Source organism: Penicillium verhagenii (assembly GCF_028828195.1).
Source record: "Penicillium verhagenii strain IBT 33310 chromosome Unknown utg000010l_segment0_segment0, whole genome shotgun sequence".
Lineage (NCBI taxonomy): Eukaryota > Fungi > Ascomycota > Eurotiomycetes > Eurotiales > Aspergillaceae > Penicillium > Penicillium verhagenii.
In genome coordinates this window covers 712,270-725,475 of record NW_026643174.1, presented here as the reverse complement: position 1 = coordinate 725,475, position 13,206 = coordinate 712,270, and the positions used below count along the sequence as shown (strand labels likewise).

Sequence of the window (13,206 nt, the reverse complement as noted above, 5' to 3'; positions counted from 1 at the left end):
AAGTAGCACCACAAGCCCAAGAACCAGCGTGAGCCCCCAGTCCGCACCACTCACAGCCTTCATAGTACGGGGTTCATCAATTCATAAACCAGCAGCATTCTCGGCCGGGATCACCTTCTCAAGGAAGTCCTCAAGATCAGCAATCTCCTGAGGATCCGCCGAGTGTCCAAGATCCCTAGTGAATAAACCAGTTAGCAAATCGCCCAGCTGCCCAAACAATCGCAAGAAAACATACTCATAAGAGTTGAACGAAACATCCTCAGCACCCAACTCCCGAACCTTCTCGGAGGAAATCTTGCCGAACTGGTACTTCACAACGGCGTCATCCTTGCCGTGCGCCAAGAAGAACGGGGTGTTCTTGTTGGGGAAGCTCTCGGGCATCATGGTCTTGATACGGTCGCTAAGCAGAAGGTAGCACGAAAGTCCGAAAACACCACCCAGCTTCTCCGAGGCCGTCAGACCGCTGAACACAGACATGGCACCTCCCTGCGAGAATCCGCCCAGCACGATACGGGAAGGCTTGATGCCCTTGTTGATCTCCTCCTTAATGAGGGTGTTGAAGTAATCGCGCGAGCGGAGGATACCGGCCTCATCCTGGTTGCGGACCATCTCGGAGAAATCGAGCTACAATTGCAGAGAAAGTCCATTGTTAGCCGGATGTATGTATGGAGGGCATTCAACATTGGCGGGGAAAGCTCACATCGCTACCCAGCTTGGCAATGTCGTACCATCCGGGCATAGCCATACCGAAGTTCTGGTGATTATCAGCGCGGAACGATATTTGTGTCCAGGACCAGGATGTCGCATCATACCACTGTGATGGGGATGTTGGGCGCATTAGGGAAAATAAAAGAGACCTCGTCGAACTTGTTGCGGCGGCGCCAGTTCTGAGCGAGGGACATCCTGATCCGAGCAATGCATTATAAGTATCCGAGTTCGCGGGGGTGATCTTCGGGGTTCGAGGCATACCATCCGGCACCGCTGCGTTTTGAAAGACATGTTAGGCTAGTTTCGGATGTTTAGTTGGCGGGGTGAGGGACATACGAGTCGCCAAGGCCGTGGGCCATGATCACCGTTGCGGTGTGCTTCTTCAGCGCAGGGACAATGAAAGGGGTGGTCGCCATTTTGATGGTGTTATTGAAGTAGGATATAGAACAAAAAGAAAGATCCCCGTCGGAAGAAGGAGAAATGTCGGAAGCTCGCTCGACGCTTTGTCAAATCCACAATTCTGCCGCTGTTGTTATCGTGAGAATACACCGCCCGGCCCACTGAATCTATAAAAGCTCTAAGTCTGCACAAACCAGGATCAACGACCGAACACCTTAAAACGACTAAAATAAAGAGTATTGGCCTTGGAGTCTCTCCGTAAAATGTTGTTTAGCTGAACGCAAGTCACGATCCATAAGCAGCGGGCTTGGGAAGGGGACAGATCGATGTGAAGCTGAAACATTAGCATTACTATTCATTGAATGACTGAGTTGAGATATCAATTGAATCCTTATTCGAATGCTACCAGCTGAGTAGAGCTCGCCCGTGAAATGGGCCTGCGGAATAAGGGTACGAAAGTTAACCCTGTATAGTATCCATGTTAACATTGGACAGTGAATTGGCTCTTGAAGTGCTGGCAACATTTCGAAACCGACATGTTCTAAAGGAAACTTTGAAGAACATTTTGAATATATTGTTGCGTGGCAAGCAACTCAAGATGAGAGATTGGCTCGAAATATGTAAAGATTTGCGAACACCGAAACTTTTTGATCGAGATAGAGGCACATGTGTGTAACTGCATTCCAAATTGCGAATGCAGAGATTCAAGATTCAATAAAATCGAGAAGGTAAATCCTGTCGGTTATTTCACTGTTCTCATTGCAGCTCGTCGAGAGTCAATATGCAGTTTCCACAAATTTCCATAGAATATGTCCGCTTGCTCCTTAGTAACGCCATGAGTCTTCAGACAGCGATCAACGAATTCCTCTGTCGAAAGTCGTAGCAACTGAGCACCAGACTCATGAGGTGCGAGGTCAGAGGGGGTAATTGACGGATTGCCAGACTTATGACCAAGAAGCGTGTCAGCACCATAAACAACTCAAGTTGATTGGTAACATAGAACCAAGGTACTGATTGGTACAAACCTTGATCCTAATGTAAGTCCGCAAATCTTTATTACTCCAAGTATTCGGATTCGCAGGATCATACGCCGAAGCCTTGTGAGTCGGCGGGGCAACCCGCAACATCTCGGCATATCGAAGTGCATTTTTGGTTGCGCCGGTATCCAAGAAACTCGGACTCACGCAGGCAAGAACGGTAGTTCGACACTTCCGATTGCCTTCTGGGTCAAACAGATGCTTTAGCACCTTCGTCAACATACTCTGTCTGAAAGGGATATATGATTTCTTGGTAGATTTTCCCGTAGGACCTGCCTGTTCCAGATCACCCATACCCCTGATACAATCTTTCAAAATTGAAAGACTGGTATTGATCTCCTTCGTCTCTTTCATGCGGTCGGCGGTATGGTTGGCGATATCCCGAGCAGCTTCCGAGCCGGCAAGGTCGATCAGATACAATATTCCATCTTCGATAGCTTCGGGGGCAGGGTTCTCGATTCGCATGCGACAGATAGCGTGGGATCGGGACGAGCCATCATTCTTCTCTGTAGATGCTGTTTGACGGAACGATGTTGCCTGGTCAATTAGGGCGAGGAGCTCAGTTGTGTTTTGGACGAGTATTTCTTGGATACCGACGAGCTGGGTATCGCCGAAGGAATCTTCAAGGATCATGAAGGGAGCGTGAGATCTGAGAAGATCTAATTCGGCATTGCATCAGCTTGATTCCCCAGGACTCGCACGTCAAGTCCGTATAGTATTACCGAAGGCTGAGTTGCCTGCTATCTCGAAAATAGAGACATGGATTTTCCGTTCCCCGGCGAGTTTCCCATCAAATAGAGACTTGGCAATCAATCGCTCAAGTCCGCTCACGGTAAATGTCTTTCCAGACCCCGTCTGACCGTAGGCAAAGAGTGTTCCGATATTCCCATCCCAGGCATGAGGAAGGAGTCGTTGCACCGTGTCTTCATAAATCGCCTCGGTGGGTTGATCCGGTCCAAAGACCTTGCCAACGCGAAAATTGGAAGACTAGTACTCCGACCTTCGTTAGTATACAATTGCCTTTGTAATCAAGTATGCATTTTGTGTGGATCAAAGGACTGACGTTCAAAGTGGGGAGGCCCCTGACGACCCGCTTCAATTCATGGAGATCCACTACCCCACTCCTGTCATCGCGGGGATAGATGGCTACCACTTGCCCCGAAGAAACTTCGTCTTCCAACAGTGGTCGAATACGCGTAGTCATGACCATCTCTGAGCTTGATTCAGTATCATTGCCATTGGTCGCTTTATACGGCGGTTTCTTGAATCTTTCGATCAAAGTTTGGTAACGTGGAACATTAGCCATAAGATATTGCTCCATTGTTGCTGCGATATGTTCCTTTTATTCTGATTTGTTTTGATCCAATTGTGCAAGGAAGGAAAGGTAGTTTTATGAATTTGGTTGAGCAAATTCAGTGGATCACAAAGACGACTGCCAGGCAGAAATGAGGCTCTGAGAAGGTAAACAAAGGGCGTGCCCTATACCCTAACCTATATCTCAATTAGGCAGTCAACTACAGATTATGCTTATCGGCGTTATCACTGACCAGTAAAAATCAAGGCCAGGCCACTAGTAAATTAACCTTTTTCTTGGACTTGTAGTAACAATTTTCAATGTTGACTTCTACTATAAAGACGCAATTTGTCATGTAATTTTCTCAGCTCAACTCTATGTCTCATTGAATTAGCTTATATTGAATTACAGGACTAGTAGGAACGGTGGAGGGCAAAGAATTTGCAATGTTGAAAGCTGCTGGCTATCGAAATAACCGCGGCTGATAGAACTAGGAAGGAAACACCACAATCCTCAGATATTTTTCAATTTATGAGGGTTTACATCAGATAGGGGCTTGAAATTTGGCTAGTATATACTAGTAGTCTAGTAAGTGTTTCTTCAGAAGCACCATCCGCTGAAGATACGATTTGATCTCCCAGCGCAAATGTGTACCTTCCCGTTAAGACAGAAGTAAGCCACTGTGCCTTGGAAAGAGCTTCTTTTGCAAGGCTGACAAGCATTGAGTCACTCCCTGGAGTAGATGTGTAAGCCTGCGGAATAAAGCTGCCTGAAGTTTCAAAGTGATCTAGCTTAACTGATGAGAAAGCACAAAGTTTGGTCTTCCCGACAATGACTGCACCAAGGCTGATCAGGTGTTGAACATACTTGGCCGATTCCGTATCAGGGCCGTACAACTCGTAAAATGCTCGGTCTTACTGCGTTGTCTTGACCCAAGCAAGCCGAAAGTTGTCCTTGATTGGCAATCTTCTTCCTGCCAAGGGATACGTCTCATTTGGCTTGCTGTATAGTCGGCTAGGTACTGCAACCGGTCGCCAAGACCCATCTCCGGCACGGGCTTCAAGAACATCGTACCTGAAAAGAAAAGAAAATACTTAGTGACTGTAAAAAAGCCGCTGGTTCCAACAGCATAACGCCCTACCTGCCTGGGAACTTTGGGCTAGGGATGACCGTCGTCGTAAATGCATCTAGATGGTCTGGGTAGAGGCGCCACGCTTGGTGAAGTTCGCTACCATTGCAGAGGAGATACAGGCCTTCGGGGATTGGTAAATCCCCTGGCTTTCGTACCAAACTCAAGAGCTCTTCAACTTTCCAATTTCCAACGGAGGTCTGAAAGTCTTCCGCTTGATATTGGCCAGCAATTTGCGAAGAACTATGCTGGATTATTACTGTAGATGTCATAAAGTCCGCGGACATGACATCGTCGTCAGATGCAAGTAAGAGCTCGATGGAATCTAGTATTGAGTCAGAAGAAATAGGTGCCGCTGAGAAGAGCACGACAACCGGGCGAGCTGCATGTGCGTGGTCATTCTCAGCAATCCCCTCTATCAAGGCCTATCAGATATCATCATATCCAACATCAGAAGATTGTAGTGCGAGACTTTGGAGTGGAACAAATTTCACCTGCACTTTCGGGTAAACGTAATATTTTCCCTTCAGATCCGCAGTCAGGTGCTGCGAGGCATTCATGGCGGAGCTTGCTGATGTACCGTGTACAGAGCCAATGTTTCCTAATAAAGCTTGCAATGTCAGGCAATAGCTGGTTGCTTAGAGAAGAGAGTATGTGAACGCAGCAAGTGGGACCTCGGGAGGATGAAGAGAAATATGGATCGTAAATAACCCAGCATTTATGTCCTTAGTAGATATTCTCCGTTGATCGTCAGATTTCCAAGAGCACCACAAGAAATAAAGAGAATGGACGCCACAAGTGTGATGAAGCAGCTTCACGCCCCTCGCCATATCAATAGAGATTTTGTCCTTAGCGCTCTCACATATAATATGCCGTTATATACGTCCAAGCGTGGTTTCTAACCCCAGCTGAGGCTAGTAAAGGCCCGATGACCGACTCAAATTAGCTCAATATGGACAGCTTGAAGCCATAATAATATGTTCATAGAGCGTTGAGGCTCAAATTAGGCAGATAGTCATGTGAGTTTTATTGCAATTTTGATAGGCCGGATCAATGGCAGTGCAACAACCACAAAGAGATTGAAATTGAAGACTGACGTGTTCATCATGACCTTCTTAGAATAAATCACATTCTCGATCGATACATAAGGAGCACCCTACATAGTGTAGTGGGGAAGTACGTCCTTACATATCATTACGGTATTCCGGTATGCCATTACGGTATCATCAACACTGTCATTATTGTATAGCGGCTGTAGCGATTAGATTGGAATACACACTCCTACACATCTCTGATTTTGAATCCTAGCTGCTGTTGTTGGGTAGGAGTCTCGGCATTGTCCACTGCTGGGTCGACTCGTGCACTTAGATGGCACAGCAGAGCGTTCCCTCGTTAATAGGTATCTACATTACGCTTAGGTTGAGGTGAGTTGTGTCGCCAACAGTGGATTTAAGTTGCCCCCCAATCGACGGTAACGACAATGGGATGTGCATATTCTGTGAGTTTACGGGGTACGAGTTAGGCAGTAAGCTGAGAAACGCTAAGTGTAAATCAATTGGTGACAGATATATCCAACTAATAAAGATAAACAAATTCATCGTTCTGTCTATCAGTCATGTCCTCCTCAGCAGCATGAGTGCCGGCATGAGTCACTCCATCCACATCACCCTCCTCAACACCACGGAAGTGAGATTGCATCGAATGATCAATGATGATAGCACTCTTACCGTTCCGGACACGGCGACGAGCTTGCTGCTTATTCAACAACCATAAATTGCCCCACTGGACAAGCACAACGCATGCCAGGGCGCAGAAAATTCCCAAGCATGCCCGCAGGCCTGGGTGATATGAAGGCGCATCTTTCGATGTGAATAGCAATGGGCCGACAATATTTCCTGAAGAGGTGGCTGCATTGAACAGACTCATGGCAACCGACTTCTTGGTGCTGCCAGCCGTGTTACCAACAATCCAAGTCACGATCAAGGGGTTTCCACCGAACAAAAACGCGAGTAGGTAGTAGCCTGCTAGAAGGGCACCCTGGTTGGCAGTCGTTCGGGGAACAGCGTATAGAATGGCGAGTCCAGCGATGACCGGGAGCACGAAAGATGCAAGGATGGCGCCCTTGAGACGGGCTTTTTGGGCCAGCCAGCTGGCGATAAGGATTGCGATAAACTGCATCGCTCCAAAGGGCATTGTCAGGAGGCTTGTGCGATACTTGTCGTAGCCGAGGCCGCCAAGAATCAGGGGTCCGAATGTATTGGTGACGCTGGCACCGATGTTCAGCAGCATGGCCATTCCAATCCACAGGTATGTTTTCGGTTCGAGGACGGCTTCGTAGACGTGGCTGAGTTTGAAGTCTGTGTTTCCGGTACCGGTTTGGTTGGCGCGCAGACGCTCCATGCCCTGGGCCTTTTCGGTTTCGTTGAGGAATCGGGCAGTGCTGACGTCGTTGTCCAGGCGCCAGTAGACAATTGGGGCGGAGACAATGGTGACTAATCCTACAAAGAGGAAGATACTGAGACTTGTTAGCGGATGTTGTAGTTTATATAGGGCTGGGGCTGGGGCTTGATGGCTTACATTTGCCATGACTCTAGGACATCGGACTTGATGTGCGCTAGGCCGTAAGAGAGCGCAGCTGCGACAATGGTCGCCAAACCGTTGGTGCTGTACCAGGCTGCGATGCGGACGGGTTGTTCCGATCGAAGGTACCATTGGCTAGTGATGATACCGAAGAGTGGCAAACATCCAGCCTCGAACAGCCCAAGGAAAAAGCGAGCAGCCATCAATTCGCTGAAGTTGTGGCAAGCAGCCATGCATGCCTGAGCAATTCCCCAACCAAGACACAAGATGGGCATCAGGATCTTAGGAGGGACTTTGACGATGAGATAGGAAGAAAATGGCTGCCAGCATAATTGGGCGATGGGGGCGATTGAGCCAACCAGAGAATATTCATCTCCTGTCAACCCTGTATCGGTCTCCATGCCATAAGTGGCGCCATATCCGAGAACAGTCTTGTCCAAAATTTGTAAGAAATAAACCCACATCAGAACAACCAAAATTGTTCGGTCGGTCTTGTGGCAGATACGCTTGTTCTCCCTCTCAGTCAAGGGGACATGTGGAGGATCAATGGGCAGGTCATCCTTCAACGCCTGTGGATCCTCATCGTGAATAGCGGTTGGTTTCGACATGCTGCTCCGCGTAGAGTAAAAGATATTCTGCGCGTAGAAGCCAAGCTGTTAATCAGATCATTTCCAGGATTCCAGGGTTTTATCTCTGGGGTAGTGATGTCCCCCCACGCTTAGACAAGGTTTGTGGGGGCATCATTTCCCCGCGTTCCCCCACGCCTCCGTTTTGTCCGTAGGAATCAATGCAGTCATCATTCCCGCTTTGATATTAGCCCCGAGTTTATCATTGGTGGCTGTCGTCGGGAATCAAGAGCTATTCAAATTGCGTATTCCTTCCTCCAATGATGTTTGGTTCGTGGCGATCTTTCCCCCACATTCCCTAGCTCGCTGCCCACTTGCCAGCTTCCGTGTGGCTGAAAGAGACGAGATAAGATTGGCTAGCTTTTGCGTCACACGGCAGACGGCTAATGTCGGTCAGAGATGTTGAGTCGAAAGTTCTTTGTTTGTGTAGAATCCAAAGGCCGAGAGTGTTGAGCCAAGACAACACTGGGCCGACAGTGATCTTGTACGTATCCAGGTTACCAGGTACCTGTACACCGTGACTAATTTTCGGACCTACGCCCAAGGCACAAGAGTGAGTGTTGGCAGCCCGACAATGTAAAGATCCCCACCGGCATGTTGTTGCATTCGCATTTGGAGCGTGTCATTCATCAAACCCCTTTTTTCCTGATCTTCCGATCGATGCTGTTCACGTCAACAGCAAAGAACCCGAGCGGAGTGTCATACGACGGTGACACAAGTGACAACACTAGCCCTGGCCAGTGATAGACAGGAAAGCAATCTCGGTCTGAAGGAAAGTTCAAAGCCTGCTTAGTGTTGTGGCGTCCATATACCTTATTTCAAACAGCCATGATTCGCAAAATCATTGGCGGGAGTCGCGGGACCCCCATCTTTTGCTGGCAAATCGCGTCTTCTTCCCACCGACCTCTGAGTCTCTGACTAATTTGACCATCTACCATGCCACACACACAACTTTCAAGTTTGCACCAAATACTTGCAGCAACTGAATGAACAAGTGGCAAATATCTTATTGGCCAATAATCTATAGATTTGCGATTTGCTGGCCTGCCCCCTCCGTTGGGTTTAGCGCCGACATACCATGGTTGACACGTGATGTGTCACGTGTGCGGAGTGGGCCGATCAAATTAAGAAATACATGTTGGCTTAGTCTTAAAGCCTCTCACTTGATTTTGAAGACCTCCACGCCTGGGTTCCGGCAATGAGCTCAGCGACTCGAAATAGCAGCCCAACTTTATTCTGAGACTCCAAAATCGATTTTTTTTTTAGCATTCATGCCAATAAATATCAGGTTTGAGACCATTCAAATAGGAAAGGTTATCGTTTATTTCAACAACAAAAGTCTATCAAACATCTAGAACTGAAATCAAGAAAGCAGAATCCCACCCTTTCTCTAACGCATGAAACGAAGTTGAAGCCAAATATCTCAAATCAAGCCAAGGCGTCTTTGGTACATTCACATGTGTATGCAGTGACCAGTCTATGCAGTGCAGGGGAGATCCAGCACTTGAGTGGAATAACTCGGTCAAACCCCCGAATCCCATACTTCCTTCACATTGGCTTTCGTAGCATAATCTTTCCATGCCTGACATGTCTGATTCATGGTCGTGTAATCGATCAGTCCTGCGATCTCATTCTTCCTTTCCAAAAATTGCAGTGCGAATCCTTCTTCGGTGTGCCAGCCAATATGGCAATGCATCAACCAAATGCCCGGGTTGTCGGTCTTGAAAGCAACAACTAGGTGGCCCAGGGCTGGCAAAATTGCTGTATCTCGCCGGGGAGGGTTTTCTAAGTTGGTCACAGTGTTACTTGAGCCAACTCCTTGTTCGATGATATAGAAATCATGGCCGTGTAGATGAATGGGATGAGCTTCGTTATCATTGACGCCAGTAGTAATATTGATATAAACCCATTGGTCCTTTCTGGGGAGGTCAATCAAATTGGTCTTGTTGGTCCAAGAAGCGGCCAAGCTGTCGTTCAGGCCAGAATCAGGCGCCATGGTGCTAGTAAAGCTTCCATTGTTGTATAGTTGCATCAACAATGGGTTCTCCCAATTTACCTGCATTGTTGTGTGATTGAGATACCAGTTCCAGTATGTATTGCCGTTCTCAATTTGTTTAAGTCCTGTTCCGATGCTTTCGTTCCAAGTGGGGCTATTAACTGACAAGGGAGACTTCTTAACGATTGGGACCAGGCTAGCCAAAGGCTCATCTATGTCAGTGCCCTTTGTCGCGTTTGAAGGGCACGCTGGTTGTGTAGGAGCATCTTTATATTGAAGAAGGCCCATGAATCTTGGTGCATTTATGCCGCCGGAAGCGAGTGTATTTGGTATAGCTTGGATCCAAAAGGTGTCACTGACAGAAGATTGATTTGCATGAATTATCACGTCATAACGTTGTCCTGAATAAATCGTCAGTCTCAACTGTGCGTTTGCAAGAGTTGGATTAGGACTGCTGGGATCAATAAAAACATACCCATTCCAATACTGATCGAATCATTGGTGTAGCTGTTGATTGGCACAAGGTCCATGGCAATAACGGTCAAAGGGTGTCCGTCAATCCGGAACTCAAAGTTTTCGTCAATTGCGCCATTGATAACCCGAAACCGATAGGACTTCCCCTGTTTGACTTTGACGGAGAACCGCTTCCCGACATAAGAAGTCGGATCAAGCCCATTACAGGAGAGAGTTGTCGTGCTGTTGACGGCAGTGGTCGAGGTTGCATTGATATATATATTCGTGCCATTAATAAGCCCATTATCTGCCTGAGGGGGTCCATTCAAGCTCGCTCGCTCCGGCAAGTATAGCTCGTCAACAGGCGTGTGTGTCCAGTCATTCAGAAACAGGACCCCCATATCTTCGTCGTAGTTCTCACTGGCCGGTCCGTTGATAACTATGCCACCAAAGAGACCTTCCCACGTCTGAAGGCCGATGTGAGAATGGTACCAAGATGTTCCATACTGAAGAGCACGCCAACGATAGGTCATCGTGTGGCCTGGTGCAATCGGGCACTGGGTGAGAGAAACAACACCATCGTTGGAATTGGTAAAATTCTGACGAATGCCGTGAAAGTGAAGACTTGTCCCGTTTTTCACGCTTGTCAGATTGTTGGTCACATGAACTATGACATTGTCACCCCAGTCTGCAAAGAGCGTAGGTCCAGGGATTGTATTGTTGGCCGTAATGACTGATCTGGAAACCCCATCTGGGCTCAGCTGAAGGTCGTTGATATAGAGCCAATACTCGCGGGTCGCGCCAGTGTTAGGGGCAATGCTTTCATAGTCGGTATTGATGTCATATTGACACCAAGATCCCCTATCAGTGGGAGTATTACCTGCACAGTAACCGGAGGTTGCATTCCATCCTATCGATGCACTGGTTGATGTATTGGTTGTAAGGCTCTGGGGAATCGCGATGGCAAGACCGAAGGTTTGGCCCCACAAAAATAAAGCCCGCAGATTCATTCTCGGAGCTCAGGAGGATTGCGCAGTCTTCAAATATTTTGAATGTGTGTAGAGTATTTTGTTGCATAGATGTGGGTTAAAGAGCATTTTAACAGTCACTCAGTAGCAGATGGATGGGTATTTATAGAGGAAATGGTGTGGGGGATTCCCGATCAATAAGGGCCTTCCAGGCATACCTCCTAATCAAGGCCCTCAATCAATGTTTTTTTCAAGGCCCTTGTTTCAAGGCTGAAGTTTTGCATGTTTTAAAGCTGCAGGGTATTGCTAGATACTCAAGCTGGGCGTCCATAACAATATACGGATATCCGAAACAATGAAGGAACAATTATTCATAAAGTTGATGTCCTACTTCCGAGGAAGGAAAAATACTAGTTAATTCTCGCCTTGAAACTAAGAAGTCTGTATAAAAGGGAAGGCTTTCAGGGACTGTTCCAAAGACTGCAAATCGGGGAGAAAAATGTTTCACGAAAGAAATTATGATTGACATGGTAAAATTACCATATCGCCCATTCTGGACGGCTTCGCAGTCTTGGGCGCAAGATATCCAAGCATGGTTGTAGAGAGCAATTGAAACAAACACCCCCTTTCAGGATGACTATCAGTCACAGAGCCTCAGTTTGTTCTCAGAATAGAATCTATACGAGATATGTATCCTCATTCCGATGGTGCTGGTGACTTCAGCCGCAGGGCACCATCGGGCGTCCACGCAAGATTGGACTTGAGAACACCGAGCCACCTTGCCGATGCCTGTCGCTCAAGATAAGAATAAATCTCCGTGTCGGCATAGTCGGTTGCAAAAACAGGCCTGACATTTGCCGATCTGCCCGGAGAATTGTCAGCGTTCCACAAAGGCGTACAATTCACGAACACGCGTTCATCCAGGGCAGAGTCAAGGCAAACATCGAGTACCTGCAAGGATGATGCTAGAAATATGGTCCTCAGGCTTATCATTCAGGTCCCCTTTCCACGTGGCAAGTGGATGGTTGTGGGATCTGTATGCATTTGTGGCCTTGGTTCTGCCACGTTAAATAAGGGGAACAGACGCCATTGCCCAAATTGATTAATTTCTGTCTGCGTCGTTTCCATCGTTTGCATACCTACTAGTATAACACCCATCTCTTCCATACTATCTCTCTTGTCACCCCATAATTATGTTTTGGGTTTGCTTTTTGATCGCAACCCTTGGGCTTGCATGCCAAGCGGCCCCAGTGACTGAACGTCAAGCCGATGGAAGCTCATTTGGCCTATATGCCTATGGCGAGAATATCACTGGGCTACCTGTATTCTATGCAGATGGTATGAAGATTTTAAGAAGCATTTGTATGTAATAAAATCATGCGGCTAACAACATCACCCAATAGGCCTAGCTCAGATCGGTGACGCGTCGCAGTCGTCTGCAAGCGCTAGGAATGTTTACTGTGAGTATTATTTCTGTGGAAAATGACTCTTATGCATGCTAGTACATACCCAATGCTGATATCTTCTTAGTCACTGCCAACGCCACTGATTCGTATACATGGATTGCCCATGTCAACAACACGCTACCGACAATCACCACCAGGACCCTCGACACCAATGCGCAGAATTTTGGACCTGTCGCAAACAGTTCGACTACTTTGCTACTATGTCTTGGTCAAACAAATTCAACTTCACCAACCAATCCGGTGACTTTCGTGAACTCAGATGAATCTGCAGGAAAGATAGTCGACACCTTCACTACATACGCTTACAATGTCTTGCTCAAACAGGCTGATACAGGTTTCTTCGGCAAGTCAAATGGGGATGGTACTTACAGTTTGCTGTGGAGTACAGTCAGGGATAATGGATATATTCCGTTAATCATCAAAACAGTTGGTGTGTGGAAACAACCCGTGCTGATGAACATTGGAGTGTAAACCTGGTTGGAATGCATGGTGAACTTGAGGTCAATCTTGGAGGTTTCCAGGATTATCCTTTCAAAGACATCAATCTGGA

General features: G+C 47.3%; 6 protein-coding genes across 6 annotated transcripts; 1 reads left to right on the top strand and 5 right to left on the bottom strand.

Annotated features, from left to right (window-relative positions):
* Positions 1-81: 81 nt before the first annotated feature.
* On the bottom strand, positions 82-1,124 carry N7466_010138 (palmitoyl-(protein) hydrolase; the record flags this gene model as incomplete). Its single annotated transcript, XM_057169527.1, has 6 exons — positions 82-175; positions 236-624; positions 701-754; positions 813-903; positions 970-981; positions 1,045-1,124. The coding sequence occupies 6 exons, from the start codon at positions 1,122-1,124 to the stop codon at positions 82-84; spliced, it is 720 nt and encodes a 239-aa protein (XP_057016918.1).
* Positions 1,125-1,849: 725 nt separating this feature from the next.
* On the bottom strand, positions 1,850-3,465 carry N7466_010137 (uncharacterized protein; the record flags this gene model as incomplete). The annotated part of the gene is made up of 4 exons (XM_057169526.1): positions 1,850-2,050; positions 2,133-2,803; positions 2,867-3,131; positions 3,208-3,465. The coding sequence occupies 4 exons, from the start codon at positions 3,463-3,465 to the stop codon at positions 1,850-1,852; spliced, it is 1,395 nt and encodes a 464-aa protein (XP_057016917.1).
* An 887-nt stretch (positions 3,466-4,352) lies between these two features.
* Positions 4,353-4,854, bottom strand: N7466_010136 (uncharacterized protein; the record flags this gene model as incomplete). Its single annotated transcript, XM_057169525.1, has 2 exons — positions 4,353-4,512; positions 4,580-4,854. The coding sequence occupies 2 exons, from the start codon at positions 4,852-4,854 to the stop codon at positions 4,353-4,355; spliced, it is 435 nt and encodes a 144-aa protein (XP_057016916.1).
* Positions 4,855-6,142: 1,288 nt separating this feature from the next.
* N7466_010135 (putative MFS transporter) lies at positions 6,143-7,755 on the bottom strand (the record flags this gene model as incomplete). Its single annotated transcript, XM_057169524.1, has 2 exons — positions 6,143-7,082; positions 7,145-7,755. The coding sequence occupies 2 exons, from the start codon at positions 7,753-7,755 to the stop codon at positions 6,143-6,145; spliced, it is 1,551 nt and encodes a 516-aa protein (XP_057016915.1).
* A 1,540-nt stretch (positions 7,756-9,295) lies between these two features.
* On the bottom strand, positions 9,296-11,232 carry N7466_010134 (uncharacterized protein; the record flags this gene model as incomplete). The annotated part of the gene is made up of 2 exons (XM_057169523.1): positions 9,296-10,170; positions 10,245-11,232. The coding sequence occupies 2 exons, from the start codon at positions 11,230-11,232 to the stop codon at positions 9,296-9,298; spliced, it is 1,863 nt and encodes a 620-aa protein (XP_057016914.1).
* A 1,151-nt stretch (positions 11,233-12,383) lies between these two features.
* N7466_010133 (uncharacterized protein) lies at positions 12,384-13,127 on the top strand (the record flags this gene model as incomplete). Its single annotated transcript, XM_057169522.1, has 2 exons — positions 12,384-12,528; positions 12,721-13,127. 2 exons carry the CDS (start codon positions 12,384-12,386, stop codon positions 13,125-13,127), a joined length of 552 nt encoding a protein of 183 aa, XP_057016913.1.
* Between the last annotated feature and the right edge of the window lie 79 nt (positions 13,128-13,206).